Here is a 19,587-nt window from a genome sequence, read left to right on the forward strand (position 1 = left end):
CCTCTTCTTGACTGAGAGATTAGAGATGATCAAGTCGGACTTTTAATATTTCATTCAAATATTGTTTTGATTTTTGTTATTAATTTCAATTAAGGATCATCAATAATCCTTAATTTTCCACCATCGGTTCTAGTAATTACCTTTAGAATCGACTTAGAGAAATTTATTTTAAAATCAAATGTTTATTCATGTATTTTTTTCTCACAAATTTCCTATTTTATCTATTAAATTATTTGTATTTTATAGTATTTAATGTAATAAAGATCCTGCTAAAGAGAACTCGTGAAAATGAATCAAAATAGCTGATTCAATAACATTTCAAAAAGCAAGCCGTATACTGTGTGTTTTTATATTAATTTATATCAATCAAGGGCCCTCGCTTATAATTCGTGTCTCATTATATTTAATCATTGATAAGATTATTAATTTAGTATATATATTAATTAATAACTTTGGAGCGTTTTCACGTGACGTCATTATTATGATGTTGTCCATTTTGGGCTCTTAAACAATTTTTTATCGCTCATGTGTCTTGCTTTATAATATATTATGACCTTAAAAGGTATTAAAAATATCTTATTACATCGTTATACAATCTTATTAGCGTGTTGTAGATACAAATTAACTATTATAATGGATAGAATAAGATATGTTTCTCTACGTATTCTATTTTTCTCGTCCCTAATCCATTCAAACAAAAAATTAATTGTACAAATCTAGGCATTATCATATTCAAATATCACTATTTAGGATAGATATCAATTAGTATACAATGACGGTTTTTAGTCTTTTTTTTAATTCATTAATCCATTTGACGGTGTTTTGTTAATTGAAAATTATGTTGTAAAAGTATGAACATTGAGTCCCCTAAAAGGGGTATCCTTCAATTATGATGATCTTTATGACGTCTGTGAAAATGCATTATTCCTTAAATGATCATTAATAAACAGTCGGCATCAAAGAAAATACAGAAGGCTATCCACCATGTTTTTTTTCAAATTTTTCCTCTCCCTTTTGACAGTCGAGGTTGAGAGCGGATAAAAAAGCTAGTCGAAGTATTCAATTAATATGTAGCTGTAGAAGGAAGTGAAAGAAAGAGAGCTAGAGAAAACAGAGAGAAAAGGATTTTCATATCACAGGTGGCAGCCATGTTTTACTCAAGTACCGGCCTGCTGCATTAAGTGTGGACCACGTATGCAGCAGGAGGTTGTGTTTACTGTTCAGATATAATTTGGACTATACTATCCCTTTCTTTACAGTAGTTTGTAAATTTACAAGGGAACTCATACCTCTTCACCGTCGTCGTTTAAGAACAGTTTGAAATAATGAGCAAGGACTTTGTTTTGGATCTTGTCGCAGGTGGGGTGTCTGCCGCGATATCCAAGACCATTGTTGCTCCATTGGAACGAATCAAAATTCTCCTCCAAATACAAGATGCTTCCAAGTATATTCCTAAAGATCAACGCTACACTGGTCTCGTTGACTGTTTTCGTCGAGTGAATGCAGAGCAGGGAACCCTGTCCTTTTGGCGTGGAAACGTTGTGAATGTGGTTCGATACTTCCCCACTCAAGCCTTTAATTTTGCATTTAAGGATAAATATCAAAAGATATTTTTAGATGGAGTGGATAAAAAGGACTTTTGGAGATTTTTTGCTGGAAATTTAGCTTCTGGCGGTGCTGCTGGAGCAACTTCACTTTGTATTGTATATCCCTTGGATTTTGCACGTACTCGCCTTGGTGCAGACGTTGGGAAGGCTGCAGCGGATAGGGAGTTCAAAGGACTTTTCGACTGCATCGGTAAATGCTACAAAGCTGATGGTCTTGTGCGTGGACTGTATCCTGGTTTCCTCTCCTCTGTACAAGGAATCATTGTTTATCGAGCTATTTATTTCGGTGCCTATGATACTTGCAAACAAATGATAGATAAACCCACATTCGGTACTAAATTTGCCATAGCTCAAACTGTGGCAGCATGCTCCGTCTCAATTGCCTATCCCTTTGACACCGTTCGTCGTCGATTGATGATGATGTCTGGGGAAGGTGAGAAAATGTACAGTGGCACTGTGGATTGTTGGAAAAAAATCGTTAAGGAAGAAGGATCCAGAGCTCTATTCAAAGGCAATTTTACCAATGTTCTCAGGTCTGTCGGATGTGCCTTGGTCCTTGTTCTCTATGATGAAATCATTGTTGTTCTTAAAAGTGCAACATAATTTTTGTACTATGTCATAAAGTCAATGTAGTCTGGCATTTACAATATCGTCATAATGAAAATAATTGTGATATATTCCTGTAATAATTATTTATGTAATTAAAAAAAAAAAAGAAGATATATCATGTTGTCAATCCTAATCGCCAATTACAACTTTCTTCCTACATCAATCATTTATTAATATAATGCAATTAAACTCAGTTCGTAAAATATTATCAATCTTTCTGGGTGTATTAAGAATATTATGTAAGATTCGTTCTTATAATATATATGACTTGAATTTGATTAAAATTGAATGTTGTCCGCACAAATGACAAGGTCAAAATATGAAGTTTATATTTCATAGTTGAGTTAAAAGTAAAAATCTGGAATATATATAATATTGTTATTAAGTGTTAATAGAATATGTTGGGGGAAACTTGCCATAAATTCCAGAAAATGGATTGTCCAACACTTGCAATCTAAGGTCATTATATATATTGTGGACACGATGTAACTTGTATAAACAGATCGTACAAGTGACAGTTTCCATGTCTCTACGCTTAACTTTATTACATCCCCCGTCATTTTAATTATTAACTATTCATTTTTATGTAGTGGAGTAGTACATTTATTATATACGATTAATATAACTGGACATTTGAACATTACAGTGGCCATAGAATACTACTTATCAATCAGTAATTTGCATCGAAATAGTCCAAAATTAACCTATAAATATATTTCACATCCGTGGAATATACAATTTTTTGATTATGAATTCTTCGTTTAAAATTATTCATCCCATTTTTGGGTTGCAACCTGTACAATTCACTACTTTTAATGACAATTACACGAACTTTGTGACCTAAAAAAATTAGAGGAATTATTTGAAATGAAAAATGTACTCCATTTGTCATGAGGATAATGGAATTTCCATGAAATATTTGCTATATTAATTATGTATATCTGTTTTGAAAATTTCAAATTGATATAACTTTGACAAAAAACAAAAATAGATTTCCATGGCTTGTAATTTTTTTTATTGATACATAAAAAAATAAATAATTCACATGTAGATCAACACGAGTGTTAGCATCCATTAATAGTTGTTGGTCAGAATAGCCGTTGTTGAAATGAATACATAATAGGTATATTATAAATTTATTGACTATTCATCAAGTTCTTCTTGTTTCAAATTATTTTTTAACATCAGTTTATGTACTGTGTGATCCTCCATAACTGAAGAGTTAACAAAATCGTTTATCAATCAAAATATTATATGTTGTTACAAATTTATATCAGAGCTTTATTTGAGTTTAAGTCAAGTATACGATCAAGTTCTTATGTTTTGAGTCAAGTGAAACTGCATAAAAACAGCTTGAATCTATGTCCGTACTCGAGTCCTTCAGCTTCGTGTATATTTGAGACAGTTTTTCGTTAATTTTGAATGATAAAGAGTTAGAAATTTGATACAAACATTTAGATCTGTATGCAGAAGGGATAAAAATTAGTATCAATTATATTTTTCAGCATTTACATGCGCTTAATTTGGAAAATCTTGAAAAAGATCCTTGTTGACACATATTAACCATCTCCTATTTATAGATCAACAAGTCAAAACGAGAAAAATCAATCAATAATGACCATTAGTAAAATTATACATATGTAATCATAAGGTATAATTGAAGATCAAGAGAGTTGAATTGATACTGTATTCAAATGAAAACTACACCAAGACAACTTTAAAAGCCAATAACTTCATGTATGATTTTAAACAGTTTCATCTTCAAATTAAGTTAAAGTCCGAATAAAAAACCTCACATTTGAACTCAAACATTAACCCTTAGAATGTTAGGGGTTGAAAGAAAGATAAAAAAGTATTTTATATATCATTGGGAACAAACAAACCCTTAATTTGGATTAAGATATAAAGTATTTAAACGTTTCCAATTTTTTTTAAATATCTTATTATTAGTTTTAACTAAAAAAAAATTAGCATCACAATGTTTGATGTAGGTATTTACAAGATTATAAGTAAGTTCTTATTAATTATTCATGGTCTTCAAATTTCTTTTTATTTAATTAATTAGGTTAGAACTTTTTCTAAAATAAATATAAATATTTTTCGTCTAAATATAATTTTCTGCAATTTGATGACTATATAAAATATAATTTTTAAATTGTTTTTTTTTTCTAGATTGATTTTTTTTGTGAAAAAGTTGCGTGATACATATTCAACCGCAAGTTCCGTAAAAAATATAAAAATTTTACAATTCCCACTTGACCATAAAACTTTTCCACTGAAGTCATTAAATTGCATAATAATTTAAGGTGACATCCTCTTGGGTGCTTAAAGTTTATATATTTACCTCATAAAATCCTGGGATACGGCCATCACAAAATAAAATAAATTCCTACAAAAATATGTGAAAAGGAGAAAAATGTGTTTTTATGTTTCTAACTATTTTTGTTTCATAAGAAAAGAAAAGACTCTTCTTGTAGCATAAAAGTTCACCACTTTTAATCAGAAGTTCTAAAAACCGGAAATAAAAACTGTATGACTTAGAATTTGTAATTCAATTTGAATGCACTTTTAAAAGTATAATGATTCAGAGGAACCACAATGACCTCTTAAATACAGTATAAATTTATATTAAATGACGAATAAAAGTTTATGTTGGTAAGATTAGGCTCATCTAAAATGAAGTTACTTTCTGTATTATTATTTTTTTAAATCCTTTGGCGCAATTAATATTGTCTATTGATATAAATACTATATTTTTGTCATGAATTCCGTGATTTGTTTTCCATCTATTAACGATATCTCTGATATCCAAACTTTGAAGCATGGAGACGTTACATTTCGTGAAATTGTTGTTCCTTTTCTCTAGAGACATTGGATCAATTAGGAAACAAAACTCCTTGTTTGAATTGGTTTGATTATGAATGCATTTCTTTTCGGGGAGATCAATGCCTAGAAATGTCTTCTATTTCTACATTGAGTCATATAGACTATGTGTTTGGACATTTTGGTGCCCTGGGTAGGGAAGATGAAAATATAAGATTTTACACTCATTATTTGAAAAATGGGTTATAACTGATAAGCAACATAAGTTAACTGGAAATCCATATAATAAACCGTACAATCGAAGTATTAATGAAAGAAGAGAGGGTATTAAATTTTTTCTGGGGAACCTAAAGAAGGAACATGGTATTTTTGCACCGGGAAGAGTTGCATTTCAATATTATCTTAAAGCAATTCCTCCCCCAAGTCGTTGGAATAGGGATGTTTTTATATAATAAATTTAAGCAATCATGTTTGGATCAAGTATTGCAGTATATCCAATTTTATTCGTCATTGGGCATTATGTCCCGAATTGGGGATTATGGGACGGCAATGCGATGTTTGTCAGATCTTTTATGACAATTCTCAAGAATTGGCCTTATTACTCAGGGAATCTATGCTAAAAAATTATTTGGTTAATTGGACATTAAATATTAACGATAGTATTAAGGAGCACATGGATCATGTCCAAAGTGAACGCAGAGATTACAATAGGAGGGTTGAATACGCTAAAAAGGACCAAGAATCTATTACGTTATTAACCATGGGCTTTTCTGAAGCAAAATCAGTTCCTTACTCGTCAATTCAAAGAAGAAAGACACATTTCATTTCTCTATATAAAGTTAACCTTTTTTCTATTGAGAATGAAGGAAAAGGAACATCCAATCAGTTTCAGTATTTGTAATCTTGTTCTATAATAGTTTTAGGAAATTATTAAGAAATGCTCAAATTGTGTGGTATCCCTCTTAGTTATATCATGAATTACAGGGTAACAGTGATGTTCTGCGTCTTAAAATTCAATGTGATAACTGTGGGTAGGAATGTTAGAATAAGATGGAAAGTTCTTTTACTTTTAACCATTAATTTCTTTTACAGAGGCCAGAATAAATAAGATATCATTATCGCTTTTGTAGCATACATGGCCATTTATGGTGCATTTGATGAAGTTTCTATACAATTTCTTGTTGAAAACTATTCAAAGTTTTCGCGAGACTACAGCTTTGGCGTAATTTCCAAATATTATTATAATCAACAACAAAAATGAATGTGTGGAAGATTTACTAGAAGTTGTCGTCAAATCATCTACTAAATTCAATGTATATCTTCAAAGAAGTGTGGATCCCCAACGATACGTTGTATAATTGAATATACTTTTTTGACAAGTATTTCTTTCTTCTAAACGGAATAAATAACTATCAAAATCTACTTATCCTGTAGTTTAATTAAATGAATCAATTCATTCTTGTGCAAAATAAGGGTCTGATAGTTCACAAACTCTTTCTGTGAACTTGTTGAAACATAATTTTGTGCAGTGAATTGCCTCTCTCGATTCCTGAAGAGTATATCATTTAAAAAAAATTATTCGAGGAAATAATTGCATAGGTTATGAAGAATATTGTTCCTCTGCTTTCTTGTAATGAAAAGAAACAACTTTTTTTAAATCTATAAAAATGAAATTAACTTCTTCAACATAACGATTTCTTTCCTACGTTCACTTCTTCTCCTACATCCGTCACTTTATCCAAAGATTCTTTATCATTTTTATCTTCACCATCTAACTATTTCGGAGAAGATACTCCTTCAACATTATCGGCTAATTTATTACAAGTTATGACTAACATTATGTTGTTTATTTTGATAAATTTGTAATCCACTCCTCTTCTGTTTTCAGACTCAGCATGCTATTTTAATTGCACAAGTAACCTATCAGCCAATTTTGATCAAGAACAAGGACTCTCACATGAATATGTAATTGAAGTGTTTAAATCACATGGGAAAATAAAGAAAATGTGTTTTTCATGCGAAGGGTGTGATTTGCACAGCAAATATTTGAAGAAGGAGATAAAAAAATATAGAAATTGTAAACATTGCAGGAAAACATACCTTAAAAAATCGTACAAAAGATTTAAATGTACGAACTACAACTGATAACCACTGGATGTAATTAATGTACAGCTTATGAAAAATAAGGTTTTTTTCCATATGGAACAAATTTTTAATAACTTGCCATTTGAAAACTATTTTTAGAAATTACATTTCGAATCTTCAACAAATTGCATTTATCCCTCCATATCAGTCTGCTGGTCTTTTTCTCTTCATCTACGTATTCTACGTCATTTCTAACGTTGTTAAAAATTAGGAACCATTTTTTCTTGATAACTTAAATATATTATGATCAACGATATTACTTTATAAAAGGTAGTTTAGAATATTGAAATAGTGTGTAAGGTAGTAGTTCTATTTGGAACTATTAATACATAAAAAATTACCCCTAAATTTTCTTCTAACAATACAGAAGATCTTAATTAATACATTAACTCCATAATGGATTAATTTATTTTAAATTTATTATTATGAATAGCAAATATGAAAAATAAAATAACATGAAACAATGAAAATTGAAGAACATACTTATTTATTTTATATTATGAATTATTTATTTACTGAGCTACATTGTGAGATTAATATTTTAAGGAAAATGTATCAATTCGGGATATGATATTTTAAATGAAGGAATTTAATTGTGTAAGACGAATTGTACAATTAATCTTTTCAGTGTTATTTTTGTTGGGATGCAGCCATACGAAATTTGTAGTACATATTGATGTTGTTTATCATATAAGATGTTATATGAAGTTGATCTTAATAATAAACCAAATATTAATTTATTTTATATTTTGGTTTTGTTTTTAAGGTTACGTATAATTTTTTTTTCATTGTCCAATAATACCTCTATAAAGAGATGTGTGTAAGTAATGCTTAATGAGTATTAAATATAGGTCAATGGATCTAATGGGGTGGGGAATTCATAGCCAACTTATGAAACTTCATCAGTATTAATCATCATCTTTTACAAGAAAACAAAGATTAATTAAATCTGGATTACAGTATAATATCACTTAAAATAGATAAGAATATATTACATTATTATATCTATAAAGCCTTTTATTCCCAAAGTTTCAAATAAAATATGTTTTGAGAACTCGGAAATAAGATTTTAAAACGATGTAATAACATATTTTTAATAAATTCTAGGATCATATATATAGTAAAAACTAGGCAATAGAAGGATAACACTTTTATAGAAAGCGAGGATCAAGTCTTTCTATTTGGCGGTTCCATTTTTGATATTCAATAGTTTACTATTTTCCTTAATATAAATGTAAAAAGTGTTTTCACTCTTATAAAACTTGGTTTTTAAGGGCTCCAAAATGGCTGACATTATTAATGCAGACGTCAACTGAAAATGCTCTAATCAATCATATATTATTATTTATGGTTTTTTACTTCTGAAATACCTTATAGCTATAATTTATAATTAATGCAGCAACATGATCGTGACTACGGGTGACTTTGATGGGGAAATACAGCCCCATAACATAAAATATTTTGGCCAAATAACTTTTATTAATACCTTTATACTTATTATCTTATAAAATCACATTTAATTTTTAATTTTTGGTTATATTAAATACAATGTTAGTAAAATCCTTAGGCAACAGTGCTTTTGTTCTTTTGGATTGACATATAAGCAATGATACCTTGTCAGTAATGAAATTTATTTCCTCTTGACTTAAGCCAATGTAAAAATATGAAAATCTTTAATCCCTAGACATTTTCTCTCTTCTTAATTTCTACAATATAAATTACATAAAGTTAGTACGTTGGTAACCAATCGATACCTCATCCAAAATAGTCATCATCCTATTAAGCCCTGTGATTTTATCCCTGAATGAGGCTTTAAAACCAACCCTATTTTGTCTTCTTTACCTGATCTAAAAATTGATTTCTCTTTGATTTACTTACTAAAAACATTCTCAACCTATTGTTTCCCATCATTTTCATACAATAATATATAAAAAAACTATCCCTACGGACGCCAATTTCTCTTCTCTTAAAAAAAACTACTTTCTTTGCAATTACTTTTCTTTTCAAAATCTCATTTGACGTAAACTCATTATTAAATATCTTAAAAGAAAGATATCTTTCTTTTCATAGACATATCGGAAATATATACCAATCTGCTATTTTCTAAAAATTGTTCCTGCCCAAAAAGTTTTAGGAAGAATGGAATGGCAAGAACTAGGTTTAGACAACTGTTGTTCTCAAAAATTAATTGTATTGCTTAAATGTAGATATTTTTTTGTTAAAATATTTTTATAGAGTTTGGTCAAAATATCTCAAACAACACTCTGTTCCAAAAAAATATAATAATGGTCCAAGAATTTCCCCTCTCTCCCTACTAATCGTTAAATCGTTTTCTTAAAACCAACATAATAGTTCATACACTCATATTCAAGCATTAAAAGCATGCTTTGATCAATTTAATTTTTTCTAAGTAAAACCGAAATTGAATTTGATTTTTAACACCCCTTCCTACCACTGGAGCTTCTTTGAGTCTTATGACGGGATGTAAGCAAGATTGTTGCCTTGAAGGAGTGTAAATATGTCAGGAAAGGATGGGCCTACTCTCTAATTGAATGTATAGTTGTGGATTGACCTACGTGCCGGCTTCAGGTTAGTCCATCGATTTATAACGCCAAAATGGTCAAGCTGAAAGGACTTGATGAAAAAAACCAATTTGAAACACAATAAAACACTTTGTTCAAGTTCAAGAAATAAGAAATAATGTAATGTAATTGGTGAATTTATACCACAACTTGATCGAAGTGAAAATAAACTGGCAGAAACATCTTGCAAATGATTGTTATATTTGTATTCACATACCTCATTCATTCTATGTCCGAATTACTCCTCAATTATTAGAGTAATTATTTGATTGCTTATTTGGGTCAAATACATCTGTTATAAATAAGTAAGTTTATTTGAGTGAAATTACTCCAATGGATATTCAAAAAGAAAAAAATAATTGCAATATTGATTAATGTGATATGTTTATATAAAAAACTATACAAATTATACTTCTAAAAACAAGGATTTCTACTTTGCAGAGTGGATTTGTGCAAAGCAGTAACTCACAAAGAAGTAGTGTTGGATCGGACCTAAGACTGATTTCCTTTTTTTTTTACCGGTTCGATCTTTTTTACCATTCAACGGTATGTAAGTCGTTACCTTTATTCTATCACGCAACCTTTCCCTCGAAAATAAACAGAAAAATGCCCCGAAATCATCTGGCAGTCAGCCAAATAAGTCAATCATACCAACTGCTATTGATTTTTTTAGGTCTTCCAGGAATATCATTACAGAGGCGAGCGCAGGATTATTTATTTATATAAATTTTTTTTTTTTTTTGGGGCTTGGTTTTTGGAATTTTTTTGAAATAAAAAAAGTAGATTAGATTACTTACATCTATTCAATGAATAATAAACAAGTATATTGGATACACATATTTAAATTGGGGTTAACTTTGATACCTTTAAAATATTAAAGATTGATTGAATTATATTTAATTTCGAAACATGATTCTCTCTCATGATGAGTACCTAGCCAAAGTGAGCACATTTTCTGAGGATTAAATGTACTCCTTTGAATTTTTCATTGAATAAAACAAGATCCACAGGGGTTTGGGTGGAAGGGGTATAGCCCCCAAGAGAAATAGATTTTTTCTTACAAAAATATATAGAGGTATATATTTGTAATTATTTTTCTAAAAAATGGAATATTTGAAATTTAAAAATTGACATTTAATTAAATTTTTCAGTTTATTTTTCCGAAATATTTAATTTAATGTCAATAGCTATAGATTTTTGAAATTTTTCTCCAAAAAATTGAATATATATTTTTTTTTCAAAAAATTTAAAGTTTAATTTTCATATTTTTTTTTGTTCAAAAAATTAAATATTTAATTTTTAAATTTTTTTTTCAAAATGTTTATTATTCAATTTTTGAAATTATTTTCATTCAAATTTAATTTTAATGTCAATAAGGGTGAATTTTTGAAATTTTCTGTTCAAAAAATATAATATTTAAAACAGTTTACAAATAAATTTATTTTTGTGAATGGCTTTGGATTTTTTTTCTGAAAATTTTAATAATAGAAATTTAATTTAATTTTACAAATTAATTTTCCCAAATATTTAATATTTGAATTTTTTTTCGAAAAATTAATTTTTATTTAGAAATGTGGGTTATTGATTTTTCCCACCAAAAATTAGGTATATGAAATTCTGTTTAAACAAATTTAATTTTTGGTGAATGATCTTTGAAATTTCATTTCCAAAAAAATTAACATTTGAAATAATTTTTAAATAAATTAATTTTTTTGTGAATGTGTTGTGATTTTGTAAAAAAATCAAAAAAATTTCATACTTGAAATTAAATTTATGAGATTATTTTCAAAATCCTGTAATTTTTTGTAAATGCCTGAGGATTTCTGAGTTTTTTTTCCCAAAAAAAATACTTTTTATTTTAATGGCTGTGGATTTTTGATGATTGGATTTTCTGAAACCGATATTTATCACTATTATTAAAGCCCTAGAACACTGAAAATGACTATTAATTATTTGAACCTGTAGAGGTTTGGCCTTTAAAGCCTTTTTTTGAAAATCAAGTTTTTAAGATATACCTACGATTTAGTGCCATATTTCAAATTGAAAGAATTGTATTCATGAAAATCAAAATAAGAAATAAATTGATAGAAACATTCAGCATTTGAAAAATGGAACATTTGTTATTTTATCTTCATTACAATTAATAAAAAATGTATATAAACGCTAAAATATCGAGTAAAATGAAGGACCTTACATAGAAGCCAATGCCTTTTTTATTTTTTCTGTAATTGTTTTATATTCTAGCTGAAGTTATCGAATAGACCTTACATTTCTATTTAAATTGAAAGAACCATTAAAAAAGGTCGATTTTAATTGATTTATGGCCAATTTATTTTTTATTAAGGAATTTTCATACAATAAGCTGGTTAGGCTGTGTTGAATGCAGATTACAATTGGGTTCCGCCAAAAAAAAATTGAACTCTTCATGAGTTTTTAAGCAATAATAAATACTGATATGAAAAAATAATTTAGATGTAAGGTACTTAAAACAAACTTATAGATGCTTCATTTTCCAAATAATTGATTAATTAATAGATATAAACAATTCATTTGTTCTTCGGAATATTAATACAATATATATTCACGCAACCTAACTTAATTTTATCCCTATTTTAATTTAGGAGCTGTGCAAATAGGATTTATGACGCGCATACACTTAACTTTTATGATATTCACAATTTTGAAACATAACTAACGTCATCAACAATTCATTCATAAAATCGGTCAAGACCGATTTTTAAATTAGACTAATACTCATTACTAGTCAGCAGCGTCTGCAGGAGGTTGGTTACAGGGGCTGTAGTCCCACCTTCCCCAAATTAAAGCACTTTTTTCTTCTTACTTGAAAATGTAATATTTGAAATTTTTCCCAAGAAAAATGTAATTTCTTGTTAACAGCTGTAATTTTTGAATTTTCCCCCCATAAATTTAATTTTATAAGAAAGCTATGGATTTTTGAAATCTATATTAAAAAAGTGCTAAAAACCCCATACTGAAGCCAAAAAGCTTTTTCATATAGAATAAAAGATGAATTTATGTTTTTTGTACGAATTGTCAATATATCAAGTGTTGTTTAGTAATATTTTTTTAAGGGATAACTACATTAAAGTTTTAATAATATATGTAAAGTATGTCGGAATTAAATTTACACCCGGCATATGTGTGTTTCCAGAAGGATCCAGGCTTCAGTTAAAAATTATATAATCCCCACATATCAACATATGTATATGTGTAAAGCCACCATAAAAATATCCTGGAATTTTAAAGCAAAAACGAAAAAACTAAATATATTTTTATTCTGGTTAAATAATAATATTGAAAACTGTATATTTTTGATAACAATTTTTTTTGTATAAATTTAATTAAAATAAAGCTCCTCAATTTGATGTTTAAGTCATCATTACATTAAATACTTGATAAAAAATGAGATTTGGTCATTCAAATTAAACAAGCAAATCTGGAGTGGATCTTCTTCCTATTTTTTTTTTTTTTTTTTTTTGTGATAAATAATTAGTCTAGACCAGTGGTTCCCAACGTGGGGCGGAAACCCCACCAGTGTGACATGGCAATGCAAAGCAATGGGGCATGCGCAGGACGTGTTTTTTGAGATTACTATACTAAACCACATAAATAAATAAACAGACAAAAACGATAATGTGAATTTTAGTTTTGATTATCATGTTTATCAGAGAAAAGTTCCGATGGCTTCAATAAATTTCGTTGCAGTTATTGGGCGAATAGATTTCTCAACGTAATATTTATTTGATTGCTAGATAATTTTACTCTTTAGTGACGTCATCACTACGAAAACATACTATATACAAAGTCTAAAACATTCCGGTAAACATCAGAGTTTTTCTAACAATCGAACTCGGCAAATATGTAAATTCAATTATAACTATGAATAGCCTACTTTTGTTAATTAATTAATAATTTTATTTATTTCAGTAACAAACCCTATGCATAAAATGATTAGTGCAAGTAAAAAAAAGGTCGTCAATATTCAGAAGAATATTTAAAATTTGGATTCATCCCTGCTATACGCGATGAATAGTCACCTTTCTGCCTCTTATGCCAACAATATTTGACCAACGAATCAATGAAACCAGGTTGTCTTGAAGGTGAAACATAGTGGCTATGTAAATTCAGATTTAAACTACTTTGAGTCTTTAAAGGAGAAGTTTACAAAAAGATCGACAATAAAGTCTCTGTTTACTAAACAAACTGTTTGCGTCGGTCGTACTCATGAGGCTAGTTATGAGATATCTTTACTCATGGCTGAATGTGGAAAAAATCATACTATAGGAGAGGATTGAATAAAACCATCAATATCAGTATGTTTCAAAACAGTCATGGAAAAAGATGACAACGTTGTTAAAGTCATTCCACTCATTAACAATACTGTTACTAGAAGAATAGATGAAATGGGCGAAGATATTGAAACACAACTTGTCGAAAAGTTAAAATCTAGAAATTTATCATTGCAAATGGATGAATCTACCCTGAGAGACAGTGAAGTTCTATTGTTAGCATATGCAAGATATATTGATAAAGGCGAATTTGCTGAAGAAATGCTATTCTGCAAATCATTAGAAACCACCACTTCTGCTGCTGATATTTATGGTAAACTAACTAATTACTTACACGTCAATAATATATCCATGCAGAACATAATATCTTTTACGGCAGATGGTACTCCTGTTATGATGAGTAAGAAAAAAGGCTGCTTTAAATTGATGAAAGATGAGAATTCAGAAATGATTCTTGTGCACTGTGTTATTCATAGAGATAACTCTGAGGCCAAAAATATTACTCCTCCTCTTAATGAGGTACTAACCTCAGTTGTAAAATGTATTAATTCTATCAATGCTAATACAAAATGTGAGCGTCTATTCAAGCAATTTTGTGAAAATGAAAATGGAGACTATGTGAGACTTTTACTTCACATTGATGTAAGTAGGCTTTCAAAGGGGAATTGCTTGAAAAGATTCAAGGTTTTATATGATATTCTTAGTGTCTTTTTAAGTGACAAGTCGGAAATGAACCCTCTGCTAACCCTTGATGGTAAAGCATTTGTGAGTTATTTGACAGATATTTTTGAGAAATTGAATATGTTGAATAAACAACTTCAAGGATCAAATAGAACTCTTGTGGATGCTCAGACAATGATATTTGGTTTTGTTACATTTATTGAGGTATGTCAAGAAAATATTTATCATAAACTTTTATCCAGTTTCATTGGCTAAAAAATGTGAGGTGACTGATAATGCTGTACTTGTCATTGTGGATCATTTGAAAATAATTGCCTCTGATTTGAAGGAACATTTTTCTGATTTAAAACAAATTGAATTTTCTACATGGGTGATACAGCCAATGCTAGTGAATATATCTGATGTTTCGATGCAGTACCAAGAAGAACTCTCGGAAATGCAGAATGACGAGTCAGTTAAACTTAAATTTAATATAAAAGGAGAGATGGCATGGCATTGTTATGAGACAGAAACCAAACCCCCATATTCAACCAACTTTGCAAGAAAATTGTTGTTACCTTTCTATCTTCATATTAAGGTGAATGTGGCTTTAGTACTGTCAATGATTGGCTATTGAAAAAGAAATCAACTGGATATTACTAAACGAGGAGACTTGAGAATTAAGTTGACTAAATTAGAGCCTGATATAAAACCTTTCTGTCGTAGACATGATGCACAAGGATATCACTAACCTACATCTTTAGGTTGGCTCAATTTTTATTTTTTTATTAGTTCAATAATTAAAATGATCAAAGTATTATAGAATAAATTTCTGTCAAATATTTCTACTTCTGATTTCAGTTCTTTATTATATGTTTAGAATCTTTATTCATTTAACTGTTCTATCGTTTTATATTTTTCTCTTCTTTCTGCTAGGTTCTTTGGAATTTTCTTTAGATACAGTTAATGGTTTTTTAAAGCTTCCTTACCGTGAATAGCAATTAATTTTTAAACGCCGTAAATCAAATATCCGGGGGCGTCAACATTTCAGAAAGGCATTGGAGGGGGATGGTTTAAAATCGGTTGGGAACCACTGGTTTAGACCAAGGAGTACTAGACTTAGGATTTTGGAGCGATTTTGTTGGCCAAAATGATCAAAAAAGTACCCTAAAATTTTGAAAAATGAGTGACTAAAATAACTAATTGAATTTTTTAAATTTAAAGAAAAATACAGTTTTATAAGGATAATTTAAAGTCATCGGTGTTTTTAATTTATGATAATTTATTCATAAATTTTGCAATATTATAAAGACAAATTGTAATTTTTGAAAGATTTTCTTCCGTCAATTCTTATAACTTTGTCATCCAGTTTGTTTAATTGGATATCTGCTGCTAAAAATACCTTAGTTAAATCTTCACAAATAATATCAAACTTTCCGTTTAGAGGTTTCGGTTTTAAGGCTATTACAATTTACATTTGCAATTATTTTTTCTCTAATTGAAAGTTGTTTTTGTGCTTGACGGTGAACAAATGTCTTTATAAGTTGCATTTTTGTTAACTTCGACTCTTTTTTCACAAGAATTATACCACATAGCTTTTAGAATCCGCAATGAGAGCAAAAGGAACGTCTATATTTTATTAAAATCACTAGAAATTTGGACATTTTGAAATTAGAAAGTTTAAGGTGTTTGAAAATTTATTAAAAGCGCTAATTTGGCAGAAAAAATATTTCTCCATTGTTATAAAATTCAAGAGGGAATATTCAACAATCAACCCTCTCTGCCAAATTTCACCTTCTTCTCATTGGCTGTAATCGGAATCTTACTTTTGCGCATATTCATTCATCCAAGGAACCCCACTAATACCAAAAAAATAGTTCTAAGCTTGCAGGTTGCATGGGGTACTTGGGGTACCCCTGAATACTTAAAAAACCACAGCCAATGTATCCAAGGACCCCCACTAATACCAAAAAAATAGTTCTAAGCTTTCAGGTTGCATAGGGTACTTGGGGTACCCTTGAATACTTAAACACCACAGCCAATGCATCCAAGGAACCCCACTAATACCAAAAAAATAGTTTGAAGACTTGTGTTGTGTTGGGTATTCGGGGGGTAACCATGGATCCTGGATGATGATAGATATTTAGATACCTATGAACTTCGGTAGAAAACGGTCAGCATAAAACAATTAATCAATCGGAAAAGATGGACTAGAATACAGTTCTGCATTCAAAACATAACTCAACTCTGGTTTTACAACCCAAGAGTAATACAATATATTTATAGGTATAAAACCATTCTTTTATGTATACGTTAAATTATGTTTAATATCCTTAAGTCATCATTCTTCGTCAATTAACCATGAAAAACAATGAGACAAAGTGTGGCAATGAGAACAAAGGATTGATTTCAAAAAAAAAAAAGAAGAAAGATAAACCACCTCCAGAGATGCCCAATCCAAAGGAAACACACTTTGGAAGGAACAAAAAATAAATGGTTTTGTGGTAAATATCCCTCAAAAATAGTTATTTCTATGTTACATAATTATGTACCTACGAGTATATCCAGGATTCTTATCCATTATCCACGAATCTCTGGAATAGGAGTATACTATTGTTGAGACACGGTCCAAGACCAAATATTTTTTCCGTATGGTGTTTAATTACTTTTTCAAGACCGATTTGAATCGATATTTTAGTGAATAGAGTTTTCTCAGACCATAGAACGAAATTTCACCGTTTTCAAATCGCTGAGTAATTTTTCGTGTTTCAATATATTGACCGATTTTTTTCGGTATGAAAATATAGACCAATTATTTTCCCTATCCTAATTTATGAGTTTGACAAAAATGGTTTATCCAATACATTTAACTGAATATATTGATTTAGATAATTGAGGAATGCTGGAGAGTGCAACTAAGAATCTATGTGGGACTTTCAGAGTTTGATAGCCATTGTGTTAGAGATATATGTTTTTGGGAAAGAAGGCAAGGATTTACATCCATTTTGTATTTTGACTGACAACTTTGCGATCACACAGGCATTGTCTTTTTTTGTTGTTGTTGATTTGACATTTTTACATTTAGAGACACGGAGAAACAGCAAAGCTTGTTGCAATTCAAGTTTCAGCTATTGTTTAGTTACGTTTTAAAACTTTGTAATCAAAAATAAGGCCGATAAAATCATAGTTAAATGCTTTATCAAGTTTTGAGTCCCCACTTGTTAGACCCCCAAGATGGGCAACATCAGCAATGCTGCCGCCAGGTCCCAAAATCCCCTAGTAGAATCCCTTGTACAATTTTTTTTTATGAAATCCGCATAAAAACCACTGTAATATAGGTGAACTTTGGTTTCCATATTTCATGTATGTTTTTGAGACGTGCATAACTTACAACATGCAATAAAGCCATTATAAATGGGCTTTTTGTTAGAGAGCCACGAGTTGAAATGACTCCCTACTCTTCCTCTTCATTAAGGATAACACAACTATTAATAATATTTGTCAGTCCCTTATGTTTTACAAAAGAGTATTTTCAATCAAACAACCCGGAAAGGTAGATGTTGTTGGTATTAAGGCTGATTGATATGTCATGTAACGGATGGAGCTCTACACAAATTGTATGTATTTTGTATCCTCATACCTATTAATTTTAAGATATTTTTTCATATAATATTTAATATATAAGTACACAGGCGGTTATACCTATTTATAGATATATGAGATAATGATAGCTTAGCCCAATGTTGAAGAATGACTTCATAATCATCCACGAATTCTTGATTTATGATGTGAAGAGATTCCTCGAGGATTCTCCCTATAGATCTAAGTGATTTATACGTTCATACAATTTGTACACAAACGTAGTACATTATTACATGGTAAAGTCTCGGTGGTTCTCCTTCCCATAACATCCCATAATTACTTTTAAGATTATGAATGATGAATAATGTGTAGACTCATCTTTTTACCTTCCCTTACTTCCTTGGGGTGTTTACCCACCCCCACTGAAATATCCTTGTAATATCTACTGTATTTCATAATAGGTTTAAATTGGACTTTTTCGATTTACTTCCATGCTTTATAAGAAGTGTGACAATCATCTGATTTGATCAAAGTATGCCCTTTTCTTTTCTTCAACTTGTTGCCAATTAGAATCCAACTTCACAATGCCCTTCTCGTCCTTCTCCCTATTTACAATAAACTCGGTTTAAACCAATTTTCATAGGCCTCTATTGAAGCCAAATTTGTAGCCCCAAACGCCTTGCCCATCAACAGGAATTGGTGTTAGTTACTTTATTCCATGTCCACACTCTATGTTGGAGGCATAATTACTTTCCGAAGCTTCATCAAAGGTGTGTGTGTGTTGTCTTCATGGTGTCTAATTGTCTCCTATTCACCTATGCTAGCCGCTTCTGTTCGATTGTCAGTTTTAAACGTTCGAGTTGTTCACAGTAGAGGACAGAATTGAGCAGGGGAGGGGGTCGATGTAATGTACGACAATACGAACCGAAAGAGTATCTGTCCCGTATACATCGCTAAATTTCTGTGTCGCTTTCGACGTGTTTTTCTCTCTCAGGTAGTAAAACATTAAAATATGGCGAATTTCTTCTTTTGAGACCTCCATACTCGACTCACGATAATTCACAACTAAACTGACGAAGCGCAGTACTAAACAAAAGTGTTTGTAGTATACATTTACACCTTTACAACGGCTTATGGTATGATCCAATGTCACCAATAATGAGGAGAAATAGTTTAAATAAGGAGCAGGAAATATAAAATTACTTTTTTCTCAACTAACACATTATTAATCTTTCCTAAATAGGGGAGAAGGGGGGGGGGGGCACAGAA

General features: G+C 30.0%; 2 protein-coding genes across 2 annotated transcripts; both read left to right on the forward strand.

The window, feature by feature from the left end:
- Positions 1-1,174: 1,174 nt before the first annotated feature.
- On the forward strand, positions 1,175-2,373 carry LOC121130190 (ADP/ATP translocase 1). Its single transcript, XM_040725950.2, has 2 exons — positions 1,175-1,206; positions 1,260-2,373. The coding sequence occupies exon 2, from the start codon at positions 1,326-1,328 to the stop codon at positions 2,208-2,210; it is 885 nt and encodes a 294-aa protein (XP_040581884.1). The 5' UTR covers positions 1,175-1,206; positions 1,260-1,325; the 3' UTR covers positions 2,211-2,373.
- An 11,169-nt stretch (positions 2,374-13,542) lies between these two features.
- LOC121130337 (protein FAM200A-like) lies at positions 13,543-15,578 on the forward strand. Its single transcript, XM_040726093.2, has 2 exons — positions 13,543-13,648; positions 13,715-15,578. Exon 2 carries the CDS (start codon positions 14,119-14,121, stop codon positions 15,010-15,012), a length of 894 nt encoding a protein of 297 aa, XP_040582027.1. The 5' UTR covers positions 13,543-13,648; positions 13,715-14,118; the 3' UTR covers positions 15,013-15,578.
- Positions 15,579-19,587: the final 4,009 nt, after the last annotated feature.

Source organism: Lepeophtheirus salmonis, chromosome Z (assembly GCF_016086655.4).
Source record: "Lepeophtheirus salmonis chromosome Z, UVic_Lsal_1.4, whole genome shotgun sequence".
Taxonomy (NCBI): Eukaryota; Metazoa; Arthropoda; class Copepoda; order Siphonostomatoida; family Caligidae; genus Lepeophtheirus; species Lepeophtheirus salmonis.

Excerpts from the sequence above, each read along its gene's own strand:
- LOC121130190 (XM_040725950.2), top strand. The coding sequence starts at position 1,326 with ATGAGCAAGGACTTTGTTTTGGATCTTGTCGCAGGTGGGGTGTCTGCC.
- LOC121130337 (XM_040726093.2), top strand. The coding sequence starts at position 14,119 with ATGGAAAAAGATGACAACGTTGTTAAAGTCATTCCACTCATTAACAAT.